Source organism: Dasypus novemcinctus, chromosome 28 (genome assembly GCF_030445035.2).
Source record: "Dasypus novemcinctus isolate mDasNov1 chromosome 28, mDasNov1.1.hap2, whole genome shotgun sequence".
Taxonomy (NCBI): domain Eukaryota; kingdom Metazoa; phylum Chordata; class Mammalia; order Cingulata; family Dasypodidae; genus Dasypus; species Dasypus novemcinctus.
In genome coordinates, this window is record NC_080700.1 from 34,192,154 (window position 1) to 34,217,429 (window position 25,276).

At 36.0% G+C, this 25,276-nt stretch overlaps 1 protein-coding gene across 1 annotated transcript in view; it reads right to left on the minus strand.

The window, feature by feature from the left end:
• Window positions 1-673: 673 nt before the first annotated feature.
• Window positions 674-25,276, minus strand: part of PPIL4 (peptidylprolyl isomerase like 4) — a 42,592-nt gene continuing 17,989 nt past the window's right edge. The window contains exons 8-13 of the mRNA XM_004472797.4: window positions 20,410-20,534; window positions 18,909-18,975; window positions 13,475-13,586; window positions 12,395-12,491; window positions 8,176-8,323; window positions 674-1,901 (exon numbers count right to left, since the gene is read on the minus strand). Of these exons, the coding sequence (XP_004472854.2) occupies window positions 1,650-1,901; window positions 8,176-8,323; window positions 12,395-12,491; window positions 13,475-13,586; window positions 18,909-18,975; window positions 20,410-20,534 (801 nt within the window). The 3' untranslated portion in view covers window positions 674-1,649. The remainder of the gene's footprint in view (window positions 1,902-8,175; window positions 8,324-12,394; window positions 12,492-13,474; window positions 13,587-18,908; window positions 18,976-20,409; window positions 20,535-25,276) is intronic.

The following is a 25,276-nucleotide window of genomic DNA, read 5'->3' on the forward strand; positions in this document are numbered from 1 at the left end:
TGATGAAAACCATAAATTCATGAATCCAGTAATCCCAAGCAGAAGAAACATAAAAAAAAACAAACAAAAACCCTAAGTATATCAATCAAATTTCTTAAAATCAGCAATGAAGAGAAAACTTTTAGAAGCAGCCAGAGACCAGACCAAAATCCTCAAGACTGAGGAATAAACACAAGGGGGGTGCAACCACGGCCTAAGGTAGACTATTACTGTAGTAATGGAAGAACCTCACACACTGATGTCAAGGCAGTGGTCACCAGAGGTTCTGAGGGGAGGGGCAGGGAATAACAGGTGGAATATGGGGCATTTTTAGGGAATTGGAATTGTTCTGCATGATTTTGCAGTGACAGATACAGGCCATTATACATTTTGTCAAAACCTATAAAATAGTAGAGTGCAAAGGGTAAACCATAATGTAAACGATTGACCGTGGTTAGAAGCAATGCTTCAAAATTTGTTCATCAATTGTAATAAATGTACCACACTAATAAAGGATGTTATTAATAGGGGAAAGTGTGAGAAGGGAAGGGGGTGGGGTATATGGGAACCCACCATTTTTGATGTAACATTCCTGTAATCTAAAATTTCTTTAAAAATAAAGCTTAAAAAAAAAAAAAGCAGGAGAAAAACAACACATTACATATAGAAAAGCAAAGAATAACAGTAGTCTTAGTTTTGGAAACCACAATAGATGCCATTTAATATCCACTAGGTTGGCAAAATTAAGTCTGAAATTAACAAGTATCAAATTATGTGAAGCAAATGAATCTCACATGTGCTGATAGGAGTGGAAACTGGTACAGCTGCTTTCAAATATGTCGGTAATATTTTGTAAAGATGAAGATACTCATACTACATGACCAAGCCACTTTACTCCTAGATATAAAATGTTCATAGCAGCATTGTTTGCAACAACAAAAACAAAAAGAAACAAACAAAAAGTCAAATGTCCACTAACAGAAGAATGGATAAATTAATTGTGGCAGTTTCATATAATAGAATACTATATGGCAATGAAAATGAATGACTCCCCAAGAATACTAAGTTGAAAAAAGCAAGTCACAGAGGTAAACATACATTATGATATCATTTATATAAAATTCAAAAACATACAGAACTTCTTATTTCTTTTAGGGATACTGACATATTTTGTAAAACTGTAACAACAAACAAGAGAATGACAAATACAAAACTCAGAATAATAATTGAGAAGAAGAGGGGACTTCTAAAATGCAGGTAATATTCTATTTCTTATGCTGGCTGATAGGAACACAAGTATTTATTATTCTCGATATCTTATATATATATATATATATATACACACGTTTATGCATTTTTGTAGGTGTGAAATATTCATTAAAAAAGAATAGCAGAAAATATGAAAGACTTTTTAAAAATGAAGACTCTCATTTATGTATAACAATAAAATTAGTGTAAAAAAAGTATACAAAGAAAACGCTAAATTCCTTATTGTCTTTCAGTGCCCTATACAATCAGTTATTAATCTAAAAGGACCATAAGACTAGTGTGAAAAAAAATAATATGCTGAGTCTTTAACTGCTTTATCACAAATTATGAACATCTGTTTTCCTGGTACTGTAAGTTAGACGAGTAAATCTGTTAGCCACTCATTTCTGATTCTTCTTCTTTCATCTATACTTGGACTTTTCTTTATCTTTGGATTTCTTTGGACTTCTGCTTTGGTCTCTTTTTTTATTCCTTTCTCTTTCATAGGGATCTGTCTGGTATTTGTATTTGTGACTATTACTGTAACGGCCATCCCTTTCCTGAGATCGGCTACGACTCCGGTTTTGAGGTCGGTCTCTCTTTTCACTCTTTTGTTTCTCCCAACAGCTTTCTTCTTCTTCATAGTGACCAAATCCCATTTCCCTGTAGATATCCTGCCAAGCAATAGAGAGAGCGTTATAAGTGGACCAGCAAAATTATCATGTTATATATACTGTGAATTTATAAAATGTGGACAAGTTCACTATTAACAAGCATTTGGAACAGCTCAAATGTGAACACTACTACTAATACCAAGAATCCTGTAAATGAAAAAAGAAATTCAGAAACAGCTTTAACCCTTTTTCTTGTCAATTTCATTGTTTTCCAACTACTATTAGTTGAAACAAAGGATCAGCTCCAAAAACAAAGAATAGGAATTAGTGTAGTCTTTAGAGGAAGTTTGCAATACCTATAATTATGGTAATACGCAATCACCTTTCCACCTCCCTTGTCCCCCACTCCCCAAAAAGGTGGTCCAATCATCAATCTGCAGAGAAACTACTGGAAGTTCCCATAAGAATCCTATGAAGACATCATTTAAATAACATAGTAAGAAAGAGGTCTTAGACAAGTCAGTCTAAAAAGAAAAAAGTGTATACTTTGATCTGAGTGATTATGATTAATTTTTAATGTTTTATTTTATAACACCTCCTCTTCAAATCTTCAAAGAAATTTTCCATGTTTAGACCAAGCTATATTTAAAAAACAAAAACATTATTTACATCTTTCTTAAAAATTAGTTAAGAACACCAGAATAATTCATCACCCCAAAGGCAATAAAGTGGGTATATTTAAATCTGTTCTTATTTATTAAATAGTAGTAGTCATTTTCCCATATAAAAGAGAGCTGGTTACAATAACTATTTCTGCTTGTATCCTCTCCCTAATTAAAATGAGAATCTCAGCAACTAGTTAAAATCTAAAGGGACAAGAGCCACAGTTCTTTCATGAGGTAATTCAATTTTCTTAAAAGATTGCACAGAGGAAAGGCAAAATTCTAAGGAATAAGATTCCCAGGTTCTCAAACTCTATTACCATAGACATTGTTATCGTAGACGGAATCGCCAAAGTTTCAAATCCAGAGTAATGGATATCCATGACAAAGGACTAGTTATTAGGAAAATGATAAATTATTCCAAATACAATCTAGGGTAATTTACATTACATCTGGCAAAAGATTCACAGTATATGAAAAATAAATCCAACATAATTCTTACAAATTTAATCAACAGTGTTTGTGGAATACAAACCGATTCATGATTTCCTATACAATTCCAATAATTCTTGGCATTCTATGAAAGTCCTAGAGGTAAAATATGAGTAGATATTTTGGTTTAGCTCTTCACCAACTATTCTCAAAGAAAATGACATTCCTAGAAAAAAGGACTATTGGTGTTTCCTGTAATATACACAAAACGTAAATATCTTTGTGCTGTTCTCTATATATACCTAGTGCTTATTTCTGTATTAATTGAAACCATAAGCTTTAAAAATGCATGGACTGTCAATCACTGTGGAACTCCACAAAATCCTCAGCTATTATACAAATATGCACTTAGAAGCTTTGAATTATTTAAAAAATATATACAGATAAAAGGCTTACAGTACTTACTTTAAAAAAAAAAATTGAGGAAGCTGAAAATCTGGCATGGACTGAAAGCTTAAAACCACGCTACTTGGAGTGATTTTCAAAGCTACACAACTTTGACGTCAGGCAGATCTGGGCTCAGTTGGTCTTTGCCATTTAGGGGATGTGTCATAAAAGAAATACTCAAAATCAGATTTATCAGGAAAGGTTTCATGGAGAAGTTAGGACACGAGACAAGCCTCTAAGTATGAGTGGGTTTAGGTTTGGATGGTGAGAAAGTTGTGTGAGAGGAAACAGAAAGACAAGAATTAGCACTGTAGGAATGTAGGAGCAAAGTGTAGGTGGCTGGGGGAAACCAAATTAGATCCTCTAAGTATGTGCTAGCACGGTATGAAGTGCTTCTGGAATCCATTATTTTCCTCATTCCAGAAATAAAGAAACTGAGGCTGAAGAGTTTTATATAGGGTGGAGATAATTGTGTAATCCATCAGTAACTTGACATATAAAATTGAAAAGGACAGGGATGGGGTAGGGGAGAGTATGTGGCATAGAATAATGAAAAAAAATAAAACAAACAAAACCCCTGACCAAATCAAAATAAATGGGTTGAAGTTTTAGCTCTCCCACTACACTATTAAGGCCGAAGGGCTCTCTAGGGTTAGTATCTTCATTATCAAATGATTTAGATGAACTCTAAGAACTTTCTAGTATGGGCTCTCAAAAATTCTATTGTTCAACACATTTAAGACGTAAGATGATCAAACTAGTATGTGGCATGAAAAAACAAAACAACAACAAAAAAAAACCACCAAACAATATAGCCAATTTAAGGCCATCAATTTTACCTGGCAACTGACTGAACAAAAAATATCTAACTAAAATTAGCCTTGCTCAGGCCTCTGGGACTAAATCAAAGATTTATTTGCATTAAACCATTAAAATGACAGCAGAAACAGAGTTCCAAATTACAAGAATACTAAACACTCTGAAAACCACAGTGGAAGAACGCCAAGCAGCACGAACGCTCTTTACCGTCCTCCTCAGCAGGCAGCTGCAGCTGAACACTCATTTCCTGCAACCTCAGTACAGCCCAAACCTCACCAACACACTAACCATCTTGGAATTAAGACATGAAGTAGAAAAATTAAGTAGCTAAATTTTCCAACTGACCAGTAAGGTTGTCCTTCAATTAAAAAAAATTGAAAAAACGGGTTAAAACATTCTTTGGAAACCAGATTCACCAAGCAAAATGTCAAAAAATAAAAGAAATCTGAGATATACCTGGAAACTACCTAACCCTGAAAATTCTTTTAATGATTACAATTTTTAGACTGAAATCAAAAGGAAAATAACCAGACTACTACAAAAAAATTGGGGCCCCTGGTGATATCTTAAATCCTGATGCTGACTTTTATTTGAAGCAAAAGAAACTAAGCCTGTTGTAGGTACAGTGTGAAACAAAGCAAATGAATAATTATGTTGCTGTTTTTTGAGAACCAGGATTTCTGGCATGGGAGAAAGGAATTACAGCTATGAGGATCAATGAGGTTAAATAAAAACCTTGTTGTTTTCAAACTGAATTGGAAACACAAGTATGTGCTCATGATAAATTTTATCTTACATAAACAAGCAAACAAATAAAAAATATGCATTCTAACTGTCCACTGAAAAAGCCTACAAATTATGACCAACTCAGGAGCAATAAACAGATGATGGCTGTGGAACACCATCCTGAAAGGGAGCACGGGCTGCTGGAGAAATGACCAAGTCCACAGCAGGAAATGGGAAAAAGGAGCCCAGAACATCTTGTCAGAGCAGAAAGCCAGGTTATTGGAGACTAAGGTCCTGTCAGGACAGCAACGCCAGGGGCCAGCCTGGATGTGCTCCCTGTGCCAAGGTCGGGGCAAGGTGAGCAGCACTGAGGAGTGGGCGTCAGACGTGGGTGCAGCTATGCTGTTCACGATCCTGTTAAAAACAGTAACTCACTTGTCCCCACTGACCACTTGATACTTAGGGAACAGCTCACTGTGAAAATTGTTAAGTAAAAAAAAAAGCATCAAGCATTTATCCTGCCTTTTCTGTGTGAACTTGTATCACAGAGTAATCACAGACTTGATAAGGGAAAGTTCTCTTGGTAGAAGTGTTCCAGGTAGTAAGTGAAGAAGGGATGACAGTATCACCACTTTTCAACCCTTAAACGTATGAATGGGATGTAGGCAATGATCCACTCAAATCTCTCCCCCCACTCCTCTCTATCTGTCACACACACACATGCACAGATACAAACACAGATTCAGGATGTACCACCCTGATGGAAGTAGACAACACAACACTGCCTATGACATAGTCTTGTCATAAAATAAAAATTGAACCTGAATCTGACTGAGCCCTCTAGATCTAACTACTGATTTGCTGGAAGTTCAGGAGACAAAATAACATGTTAAGTGACAGCACTGGGGTATGGTCTGCAAAATGCAAAACGTGGAAACTCTTTAAGACAAATATCTAGTTTTTGCCAACAAAGGGGGTGGGTGGCAAAAGGTAGACAGGAACACCTACAGATTAGAAGAACCAACTGCATTGTATGATCCTTTCTGGGAAAACAATTCAAACAGCTTTAAAAACCTTAAGAATCAGGAAAAGGTGAGCGATGATTGAATATTTGATGTTACTAAAGGAACTTTAATGACCTTTTAAAGATACATGATAATAGAATTGGTTTTTTTTTAAGTCACATACTGAAATATTTATTTATGTATGAAACAGTATTTCTAGATTTGCTTCAACATAACCCACAGAGAAAGAGACGGTGAGTTGGCTAGAAGTGGATAATGGTAGAAGATGGCGAATCATGGCTTTGTTATATACTATTCTCTGTTTTGGTAGATGTTTGAAACTTTCTATAATAAAAATGTTTGTTTTTTAAAGTATGTTACATTAGGGCAAAATCCTATTGGTGAAGAAAAAATGGAAAAAGAAAAGAAAGGAACATAGTAAAAAATTTTCTGGCTGTTAAAGAGTTTATTCAGATTTTTAAAAAACTGATAATATTATTATCAATTGACAGAAATTATAGTCTTTGCAACTATTTAAATATATTTTAAAAACAAACTTTAGCCATCTACTCTAAGATGTGTAGGATTACTTTTCAAAATTCTCTTACACAGCACATAAATAAACACTTTGAAGGCAACTGCTTAAGGAATGCTTAGGATAGTTCAAAGAATGTAACAGTGGTTACCACTGAGATTTACCTCTAAGCCAGGCTCTGCACTAGGCAGTTTATATATAATTATCACAATTCTACAAGACAGATATTTATCCTCATTTCATAAATGAAGGAACTAAGTCTCTGAGAAGCTGTCCAAGGTCACTTGGCTTAGAAAGTGCCAGGCTTCAGACCCTGGAAGGTTTGATAACAAAGTCCAAGCTTTTCCCACCTCCCTTCAAAACAAGTACCATACTGGGGAAGTGGACTCGCCCTAGTGGTTAGGGCGTCCGTCTACCACATGGGAGGTCCACGGTTCAAACCCCGGGTCTCCTGACCCGTGTGGAGCTGGCCCATGCGCAGTGCTGATGTGCTCAAGGAGTGCCCTGCCACGCAGGGGTGTCCCTCGCGTAGGGGAGCCCCACGCGCAAGGAGTGAGCCTCGTAAAGAAAGCCGCCCAGCGCGAAAGAAAGTGCAGCCTGCCCAGGAATGGCGCCGCACACACGGGAGAGCTGACACAACAAGATGACACAACAAAAAGAAACACTGATTCCCGGTGCCGCTGACAACAACAGAAGCGGACAAAGAACACAGTGAATGGACACAGAGAGCAGACAATGGGGGTGAGGGGGAAAGGGAGGGGAAAAAAATATAACAAGTACCATATTAAATAAGGTGACAATTTACTGGCATAGAAAGGTGGGTACCAGTAACTGAAAAAAGCAAGTTATAAAACGGCATGTAAACTATGTCCTCATTTTGATTAAATTTTTTTTAACGTGCACGCATGGACAAAAAGATACAGACAGATCAAAAGATCTGAAAGGATATGCAAAAATCTCAGGGTGTTTTTATTTATTTTGCTAAACCTTGTCTTCTATATATGCTGCTTTATACAAATAGTACTTTTTTTTTAAGGGACATTTTTCATTTATAACAAGTTGGAACTTTGGTTTAAGGGTTCAAAAAGTAATAACAACAATAAAAGCCAGTGCATAAAATGCTTGCACATGCATTTTCCCCACTTAATCTTAATCTTAACAACACGTCTGTGAGAGAAGTATTATTTCAGTTTCACAGAGGAAGAAACTCTAGCTTAGAAAGTTAAATAACAAGCCACATCAATGAAGGGCTGTGTAGAAATTTAAACCTACCTCTTTTGACAGCAATTCCTTCACTTTGCCTACCATACTGCATTTCACCATCTTTGCTTGACATTCTCACTAGCTCGAGTTCCTTCTCCTCTCCCCGCTGCTTGCTCAAATCCTTCTTATCCTCCATGGCCTAGCTCAAATGATTTTTAGGTGGTAAAATGAAAACGGGGCTGTGATATAATTTGTTTTTCATTTAACAGAGGCAAAACGGCAGGTGGTAAATTATTTCTTCTCTAAAATTATAAATTCAAAACCAATCTTTGGTAATCTTTTGATATATATTCTTGAAGATTAAAGGTCATTACCTGAGTGAAACCATACTATATTTCAGAGTTGGGAACATCCTCATTCCTGTTCAGAACGATAGCCTTACCTTCTAAATTACACTGCTAACATGTAATTTACAACAGGATAAAATATGTGGAGATTATAAGCACCTGGTTAGTATTTCTAATGGGCATGTAGTCCTCATCTTCTTTTTCTTCAGAGCAGTGGCGGGTTTTCTTCTTGTGTTTCTTACTTGTGTGCGAGTGACTTGATTTTGAGTCTTCTGCCTGCTCATCTAGTATAAGATCATATTTTGCACTGTAGCAGCTAGTTAAGGAAAAGTGTGAGAAATGACGCCAATTACACATCAAAACCTAAGAAGCTGGTACACAACAGTGGCCAGCAGGTTAAAGGTAACTTTTTAAAGCAAAAAAGTATTTCACAAGCATTGAGTTTATTTCTAAAACAAAAATTCATTATATAGTCAGGAGAAATGGAAAGAAGCCTAACCTTAAACAAATAGTAAAAAAATACGGGGGAAAACCTATATCCACAAATGAAAATTCAAGTAGTATAAAACATAAAGAAATAGTTGTCAGTAATAAAAAAAAATGTAAACTCAGAAAGTGAGGCACTGTCTTCACTAGAAAAAACAGAGATACTATAAATCCTAATGCCAGAGAAGCTATATAAGAAAACATGTACAATCATATGAATCTTCCTTTAGGACATATAAATTAGTTCAATCCTGTAAGGAAATTTAGCAACATCTATCACTAGTTATCAATATGTTTAAATTCTAAAAAGAATTTATAAAAAATTATAATGAGTTAAATGAACAAAGGCACATAATAGGATTATTTTTAGTAACAGACACGGAGAACAACAAAACACCTAGTAATAAATATATACTTAAACACATTATTAAAGTTTTTGCAATATGATATGATAAATACTAGAAAAGTATTTATGAAAGAATTTAAAGTGAAAAAAGCTTGAAGCAAAACCTGCATGTGCCATGTAAGTTTACAAAACTATATAAAGCTTAAAAGGAATAAGGAGAAATTAAAAGTATCATTTACCTAGATGGTGGAACTACGAGTGAATCTTTTTAAAATTTTGTGTTATAAAATTTTAATAATATATGTTTTAAGCATTTTCTCTAGTATAGTAAAATGCCTCAGAATAAGACAAAATGTAAAACTATTCCATCCTCTGCTGAAAATAACCTTAACTGAGTGGATTCTGAGGAAGGCAGCTGGGCCAGAACGGTGGTCTGCAGAAGCAAGCACAGGACTCGCGCACGCACGGCCCTCCAGCTGCCGGGAGGCCTGAGCACCCGGCCACGGCTTCCTCGGGCCCACAGGCCCGTCTGCTCTCACACTGCCCTGGCTCCATGCCCGCCTCAGGGATGTCTCACTTCTACCTAAAGCCAAACAGGAAAACGCTGTCCCTCTAGCTCTTCACAAGATGGCTAACTGATCAAAGAGATTAGTTTACAGACATAATCTTTCTCTTTTGGGGATTCATAAAATAATCTCAAACTGCCACAGACGGCTAGCCAGCTGCACTATCATCTTATTCCCCCACTATCTCCAACTTCCTCCTTTATACAAAGTCACACTTATTTCTAGAGTATCTTCTGACTCTTCCCCCATTCTCAGCCACAAATGCAGTAGTAGCACTTGCCTATGATTTCATCGTCCTGTGTTTTTGCATGTGATGCTCTCCCTTCATCCAAAATACTTTACACCAGTGTTGTTCAAACTGATGGTGGTAATCCATCAATGGAGTACAAAATCCATTTTGTAGGTCACAACCAGCTTTTAAAAATACAATACAGAATTGAATTTTAAAAACACTATTTAATGAAATTATTATTTCTATTTTTGTTTCAGTTACATGTGTGAGAGAATGACTGTATTATGACCATCACTGGGTCAAGATGTGAACTGCATTTCTTAAATGATGGATCACAGTTAAAGGAACCAGCATCCCACCTCAGCCCTCCCCTTCCCCATAAGCAGGTTGCAGCTTCCGTGTCAACTGTTCTGGTGTTATTTGAGGGTCTTCCCTGGCCCCTCACTTGTATTATAAGCTCCCGTATACTTCCCTGCAACATGCTAGATGTATTTAATCAATGGTAATTATGTCTGTTCTTCCTTACTCCCTCCCCACTCCAAAAATACAACAATATAATGTAGGTTTCACGAAGGCAGGGAGGGGCTGAGGAGCTTCCAATGTTGAACTGGTTTGAAACAGGCAACAAGTATTTGTTGACTACCTGTTCCATCACCAAGACACGACATCTCTTCGTTGTTCATGAATGTTACCTTCCACTCACTCCTACGATGGACACTTCTGGAAGATGTCAAATCCCTCCAAAATTCTCTGAATAAAACACAAATTTGTAATTCTGACCTCTTTTCTCTCTAGTTTCTTCAAGGTCTAGTCTGGCCATATTAAACTTTCCTCTCTTCCAGTTCTATTGTTGAACTTTCTCTGAGGAGCTATATTCACAGCAATTTTTCTTTCTCTCACCCTACTATGTATATCCCCGTCAAACCTTTTTAGTTGATTAAAGACAACTTAACTGCACATTATCTTCTGAATCCCCTTCCCTTATCATAATATAATTATATAAATGTATGTGACTATACATACAAACACATATCTATCTTACGTATAAACACTTGCTTTGTCCTTCTCTTTTCTCTCCGATATTATAAATTGCTCACTAGAAAAAAACCTATCAACTACTAAGAACATGAAGACTATCCCAGTGGGTCAGACTCATGAATTTCCTCTTTCTTGTTCAATTTTCTATTTGAGAGTAATTAACAGTGGTTTGTACAAGATCATGCTTGTCTTCTCCATCAACTGCAAAAGGATAACCTGTGCTGTTTAATACAGGACCACTAGTTACATGAGGCTGTTTAAATTTAAACTTAATTTAAATTAAAGGAAAAATTCAGTTCCCCAGTCCATTTCACATGCTCAGTAGTCACATGTGACCAGCAGTCATACCAGACAGGAGAGATATAGAACATTTCCATCATTCCAGAAATTTCTATTTGATAGGATTGGGTTGGAGATTTATTCTCAAACATGCCTAGTTTCCTTTCTTAACTCTTAACAATCCATCAACTTGAATTTAAAACATTTTAATACTATTTATTCTTTCTTTTTAGCCTGAGAGGGAAAAGAAGCCCCCGTCAGCAACTCTACCTCCTTTTATTTGTCTTCCACTCTCCCCTGCTTTCAGCTGCAGTTCCTACTGGTGAAGCCTAAATTTAATTTCAAATATTTGGTAAGTATATCTAAAGTGTATTCCATCTATATCTTTTATGATTTTGAGATTTCAATTGTATTCCTTCTACTATTCATCTTCTGGGTCCAAATTTAAGCTTATCTTTAGGTCTGTATGATGTGAAATTTCCTCCCACATGCTGGTTATGTCCACATGCTCCAAACTTCAATTCAACTCTAATACCTCACACTATGCCTTATACATGATAGACAGTCAACACACTTAAAAATTAAATATATAACAAGTCAACCTGATAGTTCTCTTTCCTTGATGAATACTGGGAAAAGAAACGTCTACATAGTACGGGAACAGAATCCCTGAAATTCTAACCGAAACTGGGAAACAAAGAAACCATTTACCAGAAAGAATTGCAAAAGAAATATCCTTTGCAATGTGTGGAGTGATTGATTTATAATAAGACTACCAATAAACAAACTTAAAATGACATGATATGAACAGGACACTTCTTGTCTCAACCTAAAACTTCGAAGAATCTGAATTAATGGTTAAGTCAGTGGATTTCTTTTTAATCCTATGAAAGTCAACACTGCACACAACAGAAGCCCCATAAATACTTATTCCTAGACTACTGACAATGTACTATGCATAAAGAAACAACTTAATTCTGGAAGAGAACTACATGATTTTGTGACCTAGATATTCACTGTTTCCAAGGAAGTTAAACCTAAGAGGAGGGTTGGCCCAGGGATTTAGGTTAGCCATAAGATTCTGACTATGAGGAACTGAATTTTATCACTATATACAGAAAAACACAAATCTTACCTGAATATCTTTTGAGAATAGTGTTCATCTATTTTAACCTAAGAGTAGGAAGGTAAAAGAATTAGGCTAAAGATTTCTTTCAACCCTTTCTCCATGCAACAGGGAATATAATGAAAAACCAAGTATATGTCAGACATTGAAAAGAGATAATGAAAAACTAAATTATTTCTTCTCAAACAATCTGGAGCAGGAGTCTTGTCTTCAGGCCTCTGTGACACTTTAAGATGTGTCACACAGTACTCTAAACAGAGAGGATGGTCAATACATGCTGACTAACTGGTTCTTGTTAAGGATACTCCTGTTTGGGCTTTGCTTTGTCCTTCAGAACCAAATTAGATGATTTATCCTGTTCCTTTTCATACTCTTTGAAATCACTCTTGGTATATTTCCCACCTATTTATTAAGAAAAGAAAAAAGAACCTGGTAAGAAAAATCACCTAATTAAGCAACAATAATACTTTTATAGGAGTTATGATATAAGGGAGATTTTGTACGTGACAAAGGCTTAGAGGAGAATTTAACTGAAATCAGATATCCATTTTGTGAGATAGCAATATGCTGCCATCTAATGACATGTACGAATATTACAACACCAAAGCCATATTACAACACCCATGCCACAGATCCAACCTTAAGCTTTGTATGACACTATCAGGAATTACGTGACATAAACTTATGTATTGGTGGGAAATGTCTTACGTACAGAGAGAGTGCATAGTATATAGGAAAGCAAAACATCAGAAACCACCTGAGTCCACTAATATGAGAACTAGTTCAATAAATTATGATACACATTCAATGGAACAAAATGCACCCACTGAAAAGAATTATATGGGTTTTCCTTTCTAAAGGAGAAAATAATATATATCTGTTGATATGCATGAATATTAGAAGAATGTATATAGAAGGTTACATTAAAAACAGGTAACAGTGGTTCCCTCTAGGAAGGGCTATTGTGTAGATGAAGGGTAGGAGTGGAAGAGAGGCTATTTTCACCACCTTTTCATGAACATTTAGAATTGTGCACCATATGACAAATGAAGCAAACTTTAAAAATAATTTAAGAGTTTTGCACCTAAAAGAACTAAACCAGTCCAAGTCATAATGATTACTTTGGAAACATGTCATGTCTGCATTGGATAAATGTAAGTAATTTATAACACAAACACAGAAAAGTTTAAAATGCACACATACACACAACTACCCTTCTACCTTAAATTCTAGATAATAGCTTTGTAAAATTATAAATGGCAAGAGTTACAGTAGTTACTATTTCTCCTAATTAACAGCACTAAATCAAAGGATATTTTTAATCTGTGTGTGTGTATACAAGCATGCAAAATAGAACAGAAACAAAGGAAGATAAGCCAATATACCTTTTCCTTTCCATTTAACCTTTGCAACAGACTGGCTAAAATCCACATGTATTCTTCTGTCATCTATAAGCACATTGTCCATTTTGAAGAAGGCTTTCTCACAATCTTCTTCCTAATGATAATTATAAAAACTCAAATATAAGTATTTAGGTAAAAGATTTCTGTAGCCAGAATATCCAATATACATGAAATTTGTTGCTACTTAAACTAATATTTGAATGCTTATTATGCGTCAGATGCTGTTAAATGCTTTGTATCTCTTATCTCAATTAGCTCTGACAATAACCCTACGAGCTACTAAATATTATTCTCTCCATTTTCCTGATGCGTAAACAGAGGTTTAGAGAAGTACAGAAGCTGGCAAAGGTCACATAGATGGCAAGGGTCAGAGGCGGATCTGAATTAAGACAGCGTGATTGCAGTGAAGGTACACACACTGAGCTATTAATACCAACTGAGCTATACAAGTCCATGATCCTTTTTTTAAATTAAAACTTTATTTCAAAATTGAAAAAAAAATTTTTTTAATTAAAAAAACTAAACAAAACAGAAAAAGGCAGCTCAACAAGTTATAGAAGCATTACTCCAAAAAAACTGTCAAGGTACCTTTATCTCATCTAATCCCAAAAACAAACTTAATTGTTCCTCCAGTGTTCAGAAAGATAGGTAACTTAAAGGATATAATAAAGGTCTCCTTGTTAATTAAGAAAAGAAGAGGAAAAAAAGTTTAATTATATTCATATCTCACAAAAACAAACCCATATTTTTTTACCGTTAGCATATAGTACCTTCTTTGCTTTTGCTACAAAAATATCACAATATTGCTAATAGAGTCAATAATTTACATTAGTTATATTTCCCCCATATATCACCATATTCTTAAAATCTTGTAATAGAATAACTTTCTGGTATTTATATTATTAACCACAAACCTCATTTACTGCCAAAATCGCTGTTATACATTCACTGCATTAGTGCCCAGCTGTCTTCCAACTAACTAACCATGATCCTTTTTGTGGAATTCTAAAATCCAGAAAGATCTTGAAAATGGCTGCTTTTGTGAGTTTGGAGTCAAAATTCACTTGGCAGCAAAAACTAACCTTAATGGCGGTTATGGCCTTATCTCAATTATTATGAATATTCACTCATTTCACTACAGAAATATTTTTGTGATTGATTATGGAATGCTGACCCAGGCCCACTGGGATATTACATAATCCACACACACATACATACACTCATACAGACATGCAAACACAGAGAAAAGTTCTAAATTCTCGAACAGCTGTTCCCAAGGATTTTGGATAACAGATTGTGGATCTATGATACAAAGATCTGTGCTACGCAAGTATACCTACTGACAGAAACTTTTTCACATAGCCTCCATCTCCATTTCTGACCTCTAAAAGTCCAGAAGTGATACATTTCAACCTGGAACTGATCCATTTCCTTCTATATTCCCAGAAACTTATTTTTCTACTTTGCTCACTATCACTTCAGCCAATTCAAAGTGAGGCAGATAAATACTATTATAACTAATACTTTTATTTACCATGTGTGTCAAGAATTAGATTATAAGCTACATGAGGACAAAGTTTTATTCATCTATCTACGTCATTTAGAACATCATCTGGCACATAGCAGAAAATCAATATATGTTTGATGAAACTGACTGACTACACTTAGGCAAGCAGAATATCAACACTGTGCCATTTCCCCAACAAGAAAATTCTCAGAGGGAAACGGACTTTGGCCCAGTGGTTAGGGCGTCCGTCTACCACATGGGAGGCCCGCGGTTCAAACCCCGGGCCTCCTTGACCCGTGTGGAGCTGGCCCATGCGCAGTGCTGATGCGCGCAAGGAGTGCTGTGCCACACAGGGGTGTCCCCCGCAAAGGGGAGCCCCACGCGCAAGGAGTGCACCCGTAAGGAGAGCCGCCCAGAGCGAAAGAAAGTGCAGCCTGCTGAGGAATGGCGCCGCCCACACTTTCCGTACCGCGACAACAGAAGCGGACAAAGAAACAAGACGCAGCAAAAAGACACAGAAAACAGACAACCAGGGGAGGGGAATTAAATAAATAAAAATAAATCTAAAAAAAAAAAAAAAAGAAAATTCTCAGATAATTTTCTCAGGAGGATATCATTTGCAAACACTTGATAGACTTTTTTCTGCACAACAGTTAAGAAATCTCTTCAAATCTGACAAGCTGATTTAAAAATTTACATGGAAAGGGAAAGGACAAGAAAACCAAGACAATCTTCAAGAACAACAAAAGTTGGAGGACTCCCTACCATATAACAAGACATGATAAATCTCTTAGGGTTTTTTTGGAGGTACCAGGGCCAGAGACTGAACCTGGGACATTGTATGTGGAAGCCAGCACTCAACCACTGAGCTACACATGATGGGGTGCAAGGACAGACAAACAGACCAGTGGAACAGAAGAGCACCCAGAAACAGACTTCGCACTTGTATGGACAGTTGATTTCTCACAATTATGGCACTACAAAATCATGAGAATAGAACAACCTTTTCAATAAATGATGCTGGGTCACCTGGCTGCACAATGCAAGGAGAAACAATGTAATATATATAATATACAAAAATCATATTGTAGACCTAAATGTAAAAGGTAAAAAAAAAAAAAAAAAGAACTTCTAGAAAATATCTCAGAAGAATATCTTCATGACCTTGGGACAGGCAAAAACTTTTTTAAACAGGCTATCAAATGGAAGAAGAGGGAAGCGGATGTGGCTCAAGCAACTGAGCTCCTGTCTACCATATGGGAAGTCGCGGGTTCGATTCCCGGGGTCTCCTGGTGAAGGTGAGCTGGCCCTCACAGAGAGCTGGCACAAGATGATGCAACAAAAAAGACACACAGAGGAAAAGACAATGAGAGACACAACAAACCCGGAAGCTGAGGTGGCTCAAGTGATTTGAGTGCTTCTTTCCCTTGTCAGAAGGTCCCAAGATTGGCTCCTGTGCCTCCTAAAGAGAAGCTGAGAGAGAAGACAAGCAGACTCAGAAGAGCACACAGTGAATGGACACAGAGAACAGACTACTAGTGCAAGCGGCAGCGGGGGGGGACAAATAAAAACAAATCCTCAAAAAAAAGTGTAAGGAAGATATTGACAAAACTAACTAAATTAAAATTAGAAATTTGTTTATCAAAAGATGCCATCAGGAGAGTGAACAGACAATCCAAAGAGCAGAAGGTATGTGCAACACATATAAACCAAAAATGAGCTTGCATCCAGAAAATATAAAGACTTCCCACATGAACAAAAAGCGACAGAAAACCCAATTTTAAAAAAAACAGGCAAGTCTTGAACAAGTACTTCATGAAAAAACAAACACCCAGAAGGGAATAAGCACAGGAAAGGGGCTCAACCAGGGAAATGCAAAATAAAACCATAATCAGATATCACTACACACCCACTAGAACAGATAAAATCAAAACCACTGGCCATACCAAGAGTCAAGTAAGGGGGAAGACTAACAGCAACTCCCTCCCACACATACTAGTGAAAGGGAAATTGGTACAGTCACTTTAGAAAGCTCCCTGTAATCATCTACTAATGCTACACCTACCCTCTGACCCAGCAATGCACTCCTGGGTAAATACCCAACAGAAATATGCACATATGTATAGCAAAAACATGTTCAAAAGCGCTTTATATTAGCACCATTCATAATAGCCAATAAGTGGAAAGGACCCAGGTGTCCAACAACAGATATGTATACACAATGAAATACTATATGCCAATGAAAATTAACAAAAGTAACAAAAGCTATATGTAATTACAGGTATAACTCTTACAAACAGGAAGGAGAAAAAAGAAGGGTCTCTGGATGCTGGTAATTTTTTTTCTGCCCATGTTTTATTTCTTGACCAGGGAGTAGTTTATATAAGTGTATTATTATTGTGATAATTCATCAAATTGTTCACTTATCTTTTGTACTTTTCTGTATATATTTTATTCTTCACTTTGAAAACATTTTGGGATCAGATTATCCAAACCATAGAGAACTTGCTTAATATGCAAAACACACACTCAGTGATGAAGATTTACAAAGAGCTATCATCCATCAAAATTCTGAAGCAGAATACCTTAGTCAAATTTCAAGAGAAGAGAAAAGCTGCAAAAGATCCACCTCAACATCTGAAATGTTAAATGTTACCAAAAATTCACAGATTTCATCCCTGTCCTATGCTTTAAAGTTGAAATGAACTATAGGTTCCTAGAAAACGGTATGGCTGTAGAAGACTGAGAAACACAGTAGTCATTAGTCTATATGCTATAAATGAAATTATATTTTGAACAAATAAATAATATAGCCTATAGCATCAAAGATGGAATGACACTGTCAAATCTACAAAAAGTTATCACAGCAAACCAAAGGAAGCGATTTCCTTTCTGCTGGCACCAATGTACCTTGTATATATCATTTCTGGTATGTCTGACAGTGTCAAGATATAATCTCTTGTATGTCTGTCTTCCTCAACTCTGTGTTGTCTTGGGTCCCTAGAGCCCAATGCAGTGCCTGAAATGTAGAAAATGTTCAATAAACGCATTGGAATAACTGCAATCTAGAATGAGTTTCTAGCAGATACACCAGTCCAAAGCTGCACAAAGAAATGACAGAGCATAATGGCCAAAAGCAACGGCAACACAGGCAGGCATATCTAAGCTCAAATCTCAACTTTGACATCCTCTAGCTACATGATTCAGAACAAGTCACATTCCCACCGTATCTATCAATTTATGTTTTTGGAAAAGGAGGATCATACCAATCTCACACACCTACTTCGTGTGAACACTGTCCTAGGCACTTTACATACATTATTGCTAATTCTTTAAACAACCCAGAAATTCCATTTTAAAAATGAGTAAAATGGAATTCAAATTAAAGGCAGGTAAAGAAAGCATAATGCCTGGCTTAGAGTACTTAACAACAGCATTATTACTGCAGCCCTAAAAGGGACCATCTAATCTAATACTCAATTTTTATTTATAAGGAAGGTAAGGCTTAGAAAAATGGGTTAAATACACTGTCAAATACTATTTACTACGGGACTAATATCTCAACCTTAACACCCGTGCCAGTTCTATTACTCCATTCTAGCTCTGCCTAAATAACACGAAAAATCACTAAAAGAATGTGAAGGATGTTACCTAAAACTTGAAAAGTTCTAAAGACACATTCCTGCAGACTACATCTGAAACTACAGTAAAATTACAATTATTAATAACAACAGATCTTGAGTTTATCCCCTATTTGACTACAATAAAGTTATTTTTCTGAGTCCCTAAAGAAAGGGTGAACTATTTTTCAACCTTAGAGAGGGGAAGGAAGTCTATAATTTTTCACATTTTAATACTATATAAGAATGAAATAAATACCAAACTTAATAGATCTATGTTATGACATACCTTTTCAAATTCAATAAAAGCATAACAGAGAGATTCTCCTGTCTTCCAATCCCGGATAACTTCACAACTGAAAGGAAGTTTCCAAAAAAACGACTTTAAAAAAGAAGAAAGCATTCACTCTCTTTCTTCAAAAGTGAAGAACAAAATCAGCCAGTTTTTAGAAGACAGATTAAACTCATGGTACTATATTTCCCCAAATTTCTCCATAACAATTCTTTTTTAAGAAACATTTTACCAGTCCAGCAATTAAATTACCCAGATTGTGCTCTAAGCACCCTAAACTAGGCACACAGTCCTAAATTTCCTGAGCACTAAAAGGAAGAATAAAATTAAAATATTTAATTTTCCTTTGGCAAGAGTAAACTAGCGCTAAATTTTTTAAAAAATCACACTCTTAACTCCAAATATAGATAAATTATGGAGTATATGATGTTACTGTAGAATACTGTCTGCACATCCATACATACCTAAATATTTAGTAAGGTTATACTTTGGAAATTTTGAATTTTAATATAAACCAAGCTCAATTTCAACCCTTTAACATAACTATTACATAGAACAAATATACCTTAATGACCAAGTAAGAGGGTTGGCAGCTGGAGATAAAAGGACCTGGCTTGTCTTTCTCCCCATGTTTTTAAGTCTCATTTTAAAAACATAATGAAAGGAAATTCTAAACACCAAAAAAATGTTTTTTTACCCATTATAATATCCTCCTTTCTCACAGATGTTTTATCTAGCTTCAAAGATTTTTTTTTGGTAAAGCAAAATGTTTTTAGATTTTTAGGATTTTGTTCCCTATCTTTTCCATCCCACTAACAAGTAAACCATTTCTTTGCTGCCCATGTTATCATTTGTCCTTTTTTTCTTCTTTTGCAAAATTTTATTGTAGTAACACATATACAACTCAGAACTTGTCATTTTAACCACCTTTAGGTGTATCATTGAGTGATGTTAGTTATACTCACAGTATTGTGCTATCATAACCAACATCCATTCCCCAAACATTTTCCTCAACCCGTACAGAAAATCTGCACCCATTAAGCAATAATTCTTCATTCCCCTCACTTCAGCTTCATAGACTTTTACATGAATAATGCAGAAAAACTAGCCAAAAGGAAAATTTTGGAAAATTGTTTCAAATTAATTTTGACATCAATTGCTGGTAATTCTAGGCAAATGTTAAATGAGATAAATATTTTAAAGGTTGTTAAGAATAATATAGAACAAGACTTCTTTCCCAGAATAGGCACCTGAACTTACTTTGTTCCATTCATTTCCTGTTTTAGAGTGAAAATCTTTGTGTTGGAAGAGAATCTTTGAATTATATGTATATACGTGTATGTGTGTATGTGTGGTGTATGTATGTATACACACAGTTTTTTCCCCTATTCAAAGTCTCACCTATAAAAATTTACCTAGAGTCCACAGGCTGATCAAAAATTTTTCATTGGAAAACCAATAATTAATATCTAGTTTTCCTAAACCTTTCACTAATTACCTTCTTATTGGCCCAAATCTTGAAAATATTATCTCCAGATCTTCATCTGTGGTCACTGGATTCAATTTACACACAAACAGCACATTTTCTGGAGGTTTAATATCTGCATCAGGTAGGTCCCCCACCTAAAATATAAACAGAAGAACATAAATCAATTGCTTTATTTAGTTCTATTCTAAATGCCCTATCCAATCCCCTAATGCTGATTTCCCTAAAACATCTAAATTTACATTACTGATTGAAAGATCAGGAAAAGAAATATGAGTAAGATTTTAAAATTCAATGCAAACTTATTCCTGATAGTAACAATAGTAGCAGTTAATAGATACCTACTTTTTGTGAACAGGGTGCTTGGCCCTTTATATACATTACTGCTAATTCTAAAAACCACCCTGAAATTCCATTTGAAAAATGACTAAAATGAAATTCAAAAAGACTAAATAAATAACCTGCCTAAGGCCACACAGTAATAAGCAGCAGCACTGGGATTTGAACCAAGGTCTATCTGGCTTCAAAGCCTCGATTTTATCCCTGATGTTATTTTTGTTTGTTTTTTTTAAGTGCTTATTTCAAAAAGGAGAATTTGAGTAAAGTATGTCTAAGTTATGAAACATGAAAAGGAAACCACCTATTACTCTATAATGTCACCACCTAGCTTAAGAACTAAAATATTCCCCAATCCCATTATTCCTTTGCTTCTCTCACCAGAAATAGCTAATATCCAACTTTTTGTTTTCTTTTTTTTGGCATTCACTTGCATATCTTTAGAATTTTAACACATAGGTACATATCCCTAAGCAATACATTGTTTAATTCTGCTTGTTTTTGAACTTCTGAAAAATATACTGAATGTGGTTTTCTGCACCCTGTAAGACCCAATTCTTTCCACATTATTGTTCAAGATGCAACAGCAACAATTCCTGGATATTGTTTCTAGCTTTTTTCTCTCTCCATCAGTATCATCTTCCACTTCATCCAAACTGCAGTTAATTTCACAGTCAACTACAGCACTGAGCAGAGCAAGCAACTGCTCCTGAAGAATCAGAGAGGGGTCAGTGAGGAGAACAATGGTGATGGTATTATGGGAAATGGGCTCTAACAACAGTCCTTTACACAGACTGTACTTTATACATACATTCAAACACTCAAGAGATGATTTCTACTAAGATTATCATGTAAAGTATTTTCTCTTGGAGAAACAAATTTTTTAAAAAAACTTGAAAATCAGAAACTGTAAGAAGCAACAATAACAGAGCCAGCAAAATCTGCTCAATGTTTCTGAAGTCTATTAAAAGATAACAGTAACTTATGACCAATACAAAGTATCACAGCACATAAGTGAAAGAGCAAATAGGAAAAATTCCTGAAAGATACCTATAATCAATGGCAGAAATACATCTAAAGAAAGTATAAATGAGGGGGGAAAAAAAGTTAATGAATTAAAAAAAGAACTTGCTATTGCCACCTAGTCAAAGCTAACTTTAAAATAAGGAAATTTAAAATAATTATAACAGGTATGATGTTCAAAATTAATACTGAAAAACATTAAATTGAATTATCATTGTATTATATACAAATATAGAAGAAACTGATCTTATTAGAAAAGAAAGCAAAAAACGAAACCTGTTAATAGTGAGAATCAAAAGTACACAGGGGGAAGCAGCTGTGGCTCAGTCAGTTGGGCTCCCGTCTACCATACGGGAGGCCCTGGGTTCACATCCCAGGGCCTCCTTGTGAAGGCAAAGCAGGCCCGTGCGCCGTGGAGAACTGACAGCCCGTGAGCCAGGAAGAGCTGGCGTAGCAAGATGAAACAACAAAAGGAAAACAAGCAGATACAGAAAAAATGCACAGCGAATGGACACAGAGACGAGACAGCAAAAAAAAAAAAAAAAAGGAAAAAAGCCTCTGGGGGGGGAATAAATAAATAAATCTTTAAATGAAAAAAAAAAAAGTACACAGGATCCAGCTTGAAAGGGCTCCTACTGGCTATATCTGGGACTGTTTGAGCATAAAAACAAGGGCAGTAATATATTATAACCTACTGAATAAAACGGGAATCCATGAGTCCATACTAATAATGGATACTGATAAATAGGTAAGAAAAGAGGGCTCTTTCTTACCGTAGAATGCCAGCTGATAAAAAGTAGGAGTGGAGGAACTGGAAAATCACTACTTTGTAACTGTCAGGTAAAGAATCATGAAGAGATGAGAAATACAGATGGAAAGTATGATAAGGGGCAAGATATTTGGAAGGTATCAGTGTCTTGTCAAGGGGCATCTGAGAAAGACTGGGTCACATCTGTAGTGTTTTGGCTGGGGGGTGCATAACCTGAATCAAATCACTAGGTAAGAGGCGGATAAATACAAATTGAGGAAAATGTATAAATAACTCATATGTATTCTTCAAAAAAGTCAATGTCAACAAAGATAAACACAAGTAAGGAATGCTTCCAGGTTAAAGGAGACTAAAGAGACAAGACAACTAAATGCAATATAGGGAAGCGGACTTGGCCCAGTGGTTAGGGCGTCCGTCTACCACATGGGAGGTCTGCAGTTCAAACCCCGGGCCTCCCTGACCCGTGTGGAGCTGGCCCATGCACAGCGCTGATGCGCGCAAGTAGTGCCGTGCCACGCAGGAGTGCCCCCGCGTAGGGGATCGCCACGCACAAGGAGGGCGCCCCATGAGGAGAGCCACCCGGTGCGAAAGAAAGTGCAGCCTGCCCAGGAATGGCGCTGCACACACGGAGAGCTGACACAAGATGATGCAACAAAAAGAAACACAGATTCCTGTGCTGCTGACAATAACAGAAGCGGATAAAGACGACGACGCAGCAAATAGACACAGTGAACAGACAACCGAGGGGGGGGGGCGAAATAAATAAATAAATCTTTAGAAAATAAAAAAATGAAAAAAAAATAAATGCAATATATGATCAATCATGGGCTGGAATCCAGACTGGAGGTAGGAAAATCTATAGAGGACATTATTGAAATAATTGACAAAATTGGAATAAGGACTATAGTTTCTTTCAATTTCTAATTTCCTGATTTTTATAACTGTACTGTGAATATGTCAGATAAAATTGTTGCTCTTAGAAAACATACACTGATATAAGAAGTAAAGGGGAACAATATATGCAAATTACTTTCAAATAGTCCATAAAAAATAATGCGTATATATACATATGTATTGTCAGGAAGAAAGAATGTTAAAGCAAATGTTAAAAATTGGTGAATCTGGGGAGCGGATTTCGCCCAACGGATAGGGCATCCGCCTACCACATGGGAGGTCCAACATTCAAACCCAGGGCCTCCTGACCCGTGTGATGAGCTGGCCCACGCGCAGTGCTGATGCGCGCAAGGAGTGCCGTGCCACACGTACGGGAGCCCCATGCACAAGGAGTGCGTCCCGTAAGGAGAGCCGCCCAGCGCGAAAAAAGTGCAGTGGCCCAGGAATGGTGCCACACATATATCAGCAGCAAGATGACACTACAAAATGAGACACAGATTCTGGGTGCCACTGACTACAATACAAGCAGACACAGAAGAACACACAGTGAATGATCACAGAGAGCAGACTACAGGAGGGCGGGGGAGAAATAAATAAAAAATAAATCTTAAAAAAAAAAAATTGGTGATTTTGGGTAAAGGGTAAATAAAAGTTCTCTGTACTGTTTTTACAATTTTGTTTTATAAGCTTGATAGTATTAGAAAAATAGTTTTAAAAATATGTTTCTTCTGGCATAAAGTGTTACTGTTGAAAAGTCTGACGATAATTTAATGTTCTCTTTCCTTACAAGTCAATTGCTTTTTTTATTCAGATGCTCAAAGAATTTTTAAGTCTAGTAATTTTACTAGAATTTGTCTTGATGTTGCTTGTTCTGGGTCAATATGCTCACATATATAGTGTACTCATTAAAATGTGTATTTTCAAAACTTTTTTTTTTTTACTTTCAGGAAAAGTTTTCTTGAATTTTAGTATTTGTTGACTCAAACTGGTGATGCTAATACGAATTTTAAAAGACCACAGATCTCAAAGCTCCATCATATAAAACAATAATAATAACTTAATATTCATTATTGCTTCCCACATCCCTGGTACCTAGGGAAAAAAAAAAAGGAAAAATAAGGGGAGTAGATATAGCTCAGTGGCTGAGCACCTGCCTCCCATATACGAGGTCCCAGATTCAATCCCTAATTCCTCCTAAAGAAAATAAAATAAAATAAAATAAATAAATATATAACCACTGCCTTAAAAATGGAAAATTACAAGTGAGACAAAGATGTGGAGAAACTGGAACTCTTATGCATTGCTGGTGGGAACGTAAAATGGTATAGCCACTGTGGAAAGTTTGGCAGCTCCTCAAAATGTTAAATAGAATTACCATATGAACCGGCAATTCCACGCTTCAGCATATACCTCAAAGAACTGAAAGCAGGGACTCAAACAGTTATGTGCACACAAATGTTCACAGCAGCATTACTCACAACAGTCAAAAAATGAATGGAAAAGCCAAATGTGATACATAAAAAGTAATGAAATTATGATACATGTTATACTATGAATGAACCTTGAAGACATCATGTTTGAGTGAAATAAACCAGACACAAAAGAATATGATTCCACTCATATGAAATATCTAGAATAAGCAAATTCATAGAGAGAGAAAGTATATTAGAGATTGCCAGGGGCTGGGGGGACAGGGAATGGGGAGTTACTGCTTAATGGCTAAAAAGTTTCTTTTCTGAGTAATGAAAAAGTTTTAGTTTGACTAAAACTAAAGGTGGTGATGGGAGCACAAGATTGTAAAAGTAATTAATGTCACTGACTTACACATTTAAAACTGTGAAAATGACAATTTTATGA